At 52.4% G+C, this 7,006-nt stretch overlaps 1 protein-coding gene across 1 annotated transcript; it reads left to right on the forward strand.

The window, feature by feature from the left end:
- The first annotated feature begins 1,591 nt into the window (after positions 1–1,591).
- Positions 1,592–3,275, forward strand: LOC137363356 (endonuclease domain-containing 1 protein-like). The gene is made up of 2 exons (XM_068027213.1): positions 1,592–2,076; positions 2,391–3,275. Exons 1-2 carry the CDS (start codon positions 1,774–1,776, stop codon positions 2,997–2,999), a joined length of 912 nt encoding a protein of 303 aa, XP_067883314.1. The 5' UTR covers positions 1,592–1,773; the 3' UTR covers positions 3,000–3,275.
- Positions 3,276–7,006: the final 3,731 nt, after the last annotated feature.

Below are 7,006 nucleotides of genomic sequence, written 5' to 3' on the forward strand. Positions count from 1 at the left end.
GTAACATTGAGAGGTGTGGGAAATATCAGAGTGTTACAGTGAGGGGTGTGGGATATATCACAGTATTACAGTGAGGGGTATGAGATATATAAGTGTTAAAGTGAGGGGTGTGGGATATATCAGAGTGTTACAGTGAGGGGTGTGGGATATATCAGAGTGTTACAGTGAGGGGTGTGAAGTATATCAGAGTGTTACAGTGAGGGGTGTGAGATATAGCAGAGTGTTCCAGTGAGGGGTGTGAGATATAGCAGAGTGTTCCAGTGAGGGGTGTGGGATATAGCAGAGTGTTACAGTGAGGGGTGTGGGATATAGCAGAGTGTTACAGTGAGGGGTGTGAGATATAGCAGAGTGTTCCAGTGAGGGGTGTGGGATATAGCAGAGTGTTACAGTGAGGGGTGTGGGATATAGCAGAGTGTTACAGTGAGGGGTGTGAGATATAGCAGAGTGTTCCAGTGAGGGGTGTGGGATATAGCAGAGTGTTACAGTGAGGGGTGTGGGATATAGCAGAGTGTTACAGTGAGGGGTGTGGGAAATAGCAGAGTGTTACTGTGAGGGGTGTGGGATATATCAGAGTGTTACAGTGAGGGGTGTGAGATATGGCAGAGTGTTACAGTGAGGGGTGTGGGATATTTCAGAATGTTACAGTGAGGGGTGTGGGATATATCTGTGTTACAGTGAGGGGTGTGGGATATATCAGAATGTTGCAGTGAGGGGTTTGGAATATATCAGAGTGTTACAGTGAGGGGTGTGAGATATAGCAGAGTGTTACAGTGAGGGGTGTGGGATATTTCAGAATGTTGCAGTGAGGGGTGTGGGATATATCAGAGAGATACAGTGAGGGGTGTGGGATATATCAGAGTGTTACAGTGAGGGGTGTGGGATATATCAGAGTGTTACAGTGAGGGGTGTGAGATATAGCAGAGTGTTACAGTGAGGGGTGTGGGATATATCAGAGTGTTACAGTGAGGGGTGTGGGGTATATCAGAGTGTGACAGTGAGGGGTGTGGGTTAAATCAGAGTGTTACAGTGAGGGGTATGGGGTATATCAGAGTGTTCCAGTGAGGGGTGTGGTGTATATCAGTGTTGCAGTGAAGGGTGTTGGATATGTCAGTGTTTCAGTGAGGTGTGTGGGATATATCAGAGTGTTACAGTGAAGGGTGTGGTGTATATCAGTGTTGCAGTGAAGGGTGTGGGATATGTCAGTGTTTCAGTGAGGGGTGTGGGATATATCAGAGTGTTACAGTGAGGGGTGTGGGATATATCAGAGTGTTACAGTGAGGGGTGTGGGTTATATCAGAGTGTTACAGTGAGGGGTGTGGGATATATCAGAGTGTTACAGTGAGGGGTGTGGGATATATCAGAGTGTTACAGTGAGCGGTGTGGGATATATCAGAATGTTACAGTGAGGGGTGTGGGTTATATCAGAGTGTTACAGTGAGGGGTGTGGGATATATCAGAGTGTTACAGTGAGCGGTGTGGGTTATATCAGAGTGTTACAGTGAAGGTTGTAGTGTGGAGGGCCAAGCTGCTGGTTGACTTTGTGCACTCTGCCCTGTTCCGCTTCGCGTGACATCACTCCTGGCTGAAGTTTCAGTGTGATAAATCTTGTCTGTCTGTGTGCAGCATTTGTAATTTTTGTCGGGGGGAATGTGCGTGTCTGGTTGTCAATTAGTACCAGCTGTCTGGGCTGTGGGAGCACACAGAGCAAAGGGCAGTCAGTCAGTGTGGAGCTGACCCATCGTCCGGGAATAGCCTCTCCACGGTGCCCTCAGGATGTCCCCTGGTCTCTCGCTGGCTCTCCTGTCCGGATTGTGCCTCGTGCTGGGTGACGTGACTGACCGGTTCCAGTCTATCCCCCCTTGCCTGGAGTTCTTCTACAGGGGCCAGCCCCCCTCGGGTTTTGTCGACGTGTCGCAATCCCGTCTGTGCCAGCGTCTGTCCGGGTCGCTGTATTATGCCACGCTGTACGACCTTTCCGGGCGTGTCCCTGTCTACTCGGCCTTTCTCTACAAGTACCGGGCAGAGGGGGTCCCGCGTGGGAAGGGAGTGGACCGTTCCTGGAAATACGAAGTGCAGGTAAGTAGTTTTGGGGATCGTTGTGCCGGGCAGCGTGCACGGGACAGGTGGGCTCTGCAGCTTTCGGATTTGAATGGGCAGGTTATCTGGCGCCCATACTGTGGGGGGAGGTGGGTTAGTGGGTGAGGGGTGGATGGCGCGGGTAGGTGGTGAGGGCACCGGCATTTTTCCAATGGAAAATCTGATGTCAACAGTTTACGCTGCAATGGCACTGTCACGCCATTAGGTGGCACTGCTGCGCGGCTTGCCAGACGATTTTTCCTCCCCAATTAACCTCTCTCTCGCTCTTTCTCTCTCTCTCCTGCCATTCACAGCTGGCGAACAATCGTGCAGATGGCAACATGAGCGAGATCACACCCCTCGCCCTGCGGGATCCTGCTGTGCGTCGGAGCCAGGCGGTGGAGGGGACCTACCCGCTGCAGCTGGGGGGGCTCCACTACGTCAGGGGGCAGCTGAACCCCGCCAACTTCCAGGGCAGCCGGGAGAGCCGCAGCGCCACGTTCGCCCTCACCAACGCTGTGCCGTACCCGCGGTCGTTCCACCACCACGGGTGGAAGCCAGCCCTTCGCAGGGTCGCCGAGAGGCTCCGGGAGGAGTGCCAGGGCTCGCCCGCTTACCTGGTGTCGGGCGCCATGCGGCAAAAGCGGGGGAAGCAGACCTGGGCCCCCCCGCGGGGCGCGGGCCGGGCTGCCGTGCCCCAGTTCCTCTGGATCAGCTTCTGCTGCGCCAATGGTGCCAGTGGTGCGATGGTCGGGCATTGCCGAGGATCGGGGAGGCTGGCATTGCGTGCAATGGAGCTGGGGCCCTACGAGACACAGGAGCTCTCGGTGGGGCAGCTGGAAGGGGCGCTGGCCGAGCAACTGGGGCGGCAGAGAATCCGGATCTATAAGGGAGGATGCACCCTCTCTGGCTCGGAAAACTAGACCCTGATGAACAAAGAGGGAGGGAGATCTTGGGGAGGAGTGGAGAAATGAAGGTTGGTTCTGTCTTCACGTTCTCCCCACCGCCTGCCAGCCTCCACACTCCTTCCCACCACCCCCTGCCCCCTGTCTCCGTCACACCTCTGTCAATTTCCAGACCCCTTCCGAGCCTGGGGAATACTGCCCCTCTCTTGCTCACCAGTCCCTGCTATAAGTCATTGTATGTTGCTAGGGATGACGCACTTCCATTATAACTATTAAATGTTACAATAATATCTCCTACTGAGTGTGGTTCCTTGTGTTCGAGACTGACTCCCTCTCTCTCTCTCTCTCTGTTTCTGTCTCTCTGTTTCTCTGCCTCTGTCTGTCCACCTCTCTCTCTCTCTGCCGCTCTCGGTCACTATCTCTCTCTCTCTGTCTTCCTCCCGTACTCTTTCTCTCTGCCTCTCCATCTCTCTCCGTCTCCTTCTTTCTCTCTGTCACTCTCTTTCTCTCTGTCACTCCCTTTCTCCCTGCCACTCTCTGTCTCTCTCAATGTCTCCATCTCTGTGCCTCCCTGTCTCTATCTATCCAGCTCTGTCTCTCTCTCTCTCATTCTGTCTCCCTGCCTCTCTCAACTCTCTTTCTCACTCTATCCCTCTCCCTCTCTCTCTTTGTCTTTCTGTGTGTCTCTCTCTCTGACTCTCCATCTCTCTTTTTTTCTCTGTCATTCTCAGTCTCTTTCATTTTCTCCATCTCTGTCCCTCTATCTCGTCTCACCGTATATCTCTGCTCTTTGTCACTCTCTTTGCTCCATTTCTCTCTGTATCTCTCTCTCTCTCCCTCTCTTGTTCTCCCTTCCTCTCTGTCTCTCTCATTCTCTCTGTCTCTCTGTTGCTGTCTCTCTCTCTCTCCCTCTGTCTCTCCCTCTCTTGCTCTCCCTCTCTCTCTCTCTCATTCTCTCTGTCTCTCTGTTGCTGTCTCTCTCTCTCTGTCTCTCCCTTTCTTGCTCTCCCTCTCTCTCTCTCTCTCTCATTCTCTCCGTCTCTCTGTTGCTGTGTCTCTCTCTCTGTTTCTCTCCCTATCTCTCTCTCTCTTCGTCCTCTGCCTCTCTCTCTCTGCCTTTCTCTCTCCCTCTGTCTCTGTCTCTCTTGGTCCTCTGCCTCTCTCTCTCTGCTTTTCTCTCTCCCTTTCTCTCTCACTCTGTCTCTGTATCTCTCTTTCTCTCTCTGCCTCTGTCTCTCTTTCTCTCTGTCTCTCCGACAGCAGGTCATGGCGGTGTCAAAGGTCAGGGTCCGAGTGACCGCGACCTCAGCTCCTCTCCTCCCGCCTCTCATTTAACACAGGAGCTAGTTTTGTGGTAGCTGAGATCACGGAGAGAGAGAGAGACAGAGAGAGGCCCAATGTTGTGGCCTGTTTACCTAGGGAGGCTTGGGCCTCTCGGTAACAGAAACAAACTTTCAACATCCTCCCTCCAAATTCTATATGTGCAAGCAACCTGATCTCCGTGAGACTCCAGCCCTCAGGACTGGGTGTGTGAGAGACATTCCACAATTAACAACACCAAACTGCATTTAAATAGCCTCTTTAATGTCGTGAAACAGCCCAAGGTGCTTCACAGGAGCGTCAGCAAACACAATTCGACACCGAGTCGCTGAAGGAGAGAGTCGGAACTGGTGATCAAATGCTTGGTCACAGATGGACGTTTTAAGGAGTGACTTAAAGGAGGAGTGAGTGAGAGAGTCAGAGAGGTTTAGGGAGGGAATTCCAGAGCTCAGGGCCCAGGCAGCTGAAGGCACAGCCGCCAATGGTGGAGTGATGGGAATCGGGGGATGTTCAAGAGGCCGGAATTGGAGGAGTGCAGAGATCTCGGAGGGTTGTAGGGGCTGGAGGAAGTTACAGAGATAGGGAGGGTTGTAGAGGCTGGAGGGGGTTACAGAGATGTGGAGGGTTGTTGGGGCTGGAGGAGGTAACAGAGATAGGGAGGGTTCTAGGGACTGGAGGAGGTTACAGAGATAGGGAGGGTTCTAGGGACTGGAGGAGGTTACAGAGATAGGGTTGTCGGGGCTGGAGGAGGTTACAGAGATAGGGAGGGTTGTAGGGACTGGAGGAGGTTACAGAGATGGGGAGGGTTCTAGGGACTGGAGGAGGTTACAGAGATAGGGTTGTAGGGGCTGGAGGAGGTTACAGAGATAGGGAGGGTTGTAGGGGCTGGAGGAGGTTACAGAGATAGGGTGGGTTGTAGGGGCTGGAGGAGGTAACAGAGAAAGGGAGGGTTGTAAGGGCTGAAGGTGGTTACAGAGATAGGGAGGGTTCTAGGGACTGGAGGAGGTTACAGAGATAGGGCTGTAGGGGCTGGAGGTAGTTACAGAGATGGGGAGGGTTGTAGGGGCAGGAGGAGGTTACAGAGTTAGGGAGGGTTGTAGGGCTGGAGGAGGTGATAGAATAGGGAGGGTTGTAGGGGCTGGAGGAGGTGACAGAGATAGGGAGGGATGTAGGGGCTGGAGGAGGTTACAGAGATAAGGAAGATTGTGGGACTGGAGGAGGTGACAGAATAGGGAGGGTTGTAGGGGCTAGAGGAGGTTACAGAGATAGGGAGGGTTGTAGGGGCTGGAGGAGGTCACAGAGATAGGAAGGGTTGTAGGGGCTGGAGGAGGTTACAGAGATAGGGAGGGTTGTAGGGGCTGGAGGAGGTTACAGAGATAGGGAGAGTTGTGGGGTCTGGAGGAGTTTACAGAGATAAGGAAGGTTGTAGGGACTGGAGGAGGTTACAGAGATAGGGAGGGTTGTAGGGACTGGAGGAGGTTACAGAGATAGAGAGGGTTGTGGGGACTGGAGGAGGTCATGGAGAGACCTTTTATCCTTAAATCTAACCAATCTGATCACCTACATTCCCTCCTGGTCCACACATTAGCTCACATTTTTACTGGTTCTCTTCCTTCGTGAACTGTGCATTTCTGCTTTGAATCTGCCTTCGTCATTCCTCTCGTCAAAAAATATCAACCCTTTCCCCCAGCACCTTTGTAAACTAACACCCCCTCTCAAACCTCTCTTTCCTCTCCAAAGTCCTTAAACACGTTGTCGCCTCCCAAATCCTTTCCCATTTTTCCCGGAATTCCATGTTTGAATTCCTCCAATCAGATTTCCAGCCCTGCCACAATACTAAATAACTCTTCTTAAAGTCACAATGACATCCACTGTGACTCTGGTAAAGTTTCCCCCCTCCTCCAACTCGATCTGACTGCACCCATTGACATGGCTGACCACACCATCCTCCTCCAACACCTCTCCACTGTCGTCCAGTTGGGTGGGACTGCTCTCACCTGTTCCTATTCATATCTATCTCATCGTAAGCAGAGAATCACCTGTCATGGCTCTCTTCCTGCTCCTGCACCGTTACCTCTGGTATCGTCCACCCCTACCCCAGGATCTCTCCTTGTCTCCCTCCTACTTCTCATCTACACACTGCCCCTCGATGACATCATCCGAAAACACAGTGTTAGTTTTCACATGTACACTGACAACACCCAGTTCTACCTCAGCACCACCTCACTCGACTGTCTGTAAATTATCAGACTGCGTATCCCACATCCAGTACTGGATGAGCAGAAATTTCCTCCAATTAAATATTGGGAAGACTGAAGCCATTGTTTTCAGTCCCTGCTCCAAACTCCGTTCCCTCGTCACTGACTCCATCCCTCTCCCTGGCTGCTGTCTGAGGTTAAACCAGTCTGTTCACAACCTTGGTGTCACCTCTGACCCCAAGTCGAACTTCCGACCACATATTTAACCATCACTAAAACCGCCTATTTCCACCTCCGTAACTTCGCCTGACTCCGCCCCCCGTCTCAGCTCATCCGCGGCCGAAACCCTCGTCCGTGCCTTCATTAACCTTCCAGATTTGACTATTCCAGCTCTCTCCTGGCTGGTCTCCCACATTCCAGCCTCCGTAAACTTCCCAGAGAGATCACAGTCCAACAGAAGAGGGAAATATTTAAACTGCTACTCAAAAACACATTGCCAAACACACA

This window comes from Heterodontus francisci, unplaced genomic scaffold, assembly GCF_036365525.1.
Source record: "Heterodontus francisci isolate sHetFra1 unplaced genomic scaffold, sHetFra1.hap1 HAP1_SCAFFOLD_944, whole genome shotgun sequence".
Taxonomy (NCBI): Eukaryota; Metazoa; Chordata; class Chondrichthyes; order Heterodontiformes; family Heterodontidae; genus Heterodontus; species Heterodontus francisci.

Excerpts from the sequence above, each read along its gene's own strand:
- LOC137363356 (XM_068027213.1), top strand. The coding sequence starts at position 1,774 with ATGTCCCCTGGTCTCTCGCTGGCTCTCCTGTCCGGATTGTGCCTCGTG. Across the intron at positions 2,077-2,390 it reads CCTGGAAATACGAAGTGCAG|CTGGCGAACAATCGTGCAGA; the intron begins GTAAGTAGTTTT and ends TGCCATTCACAG.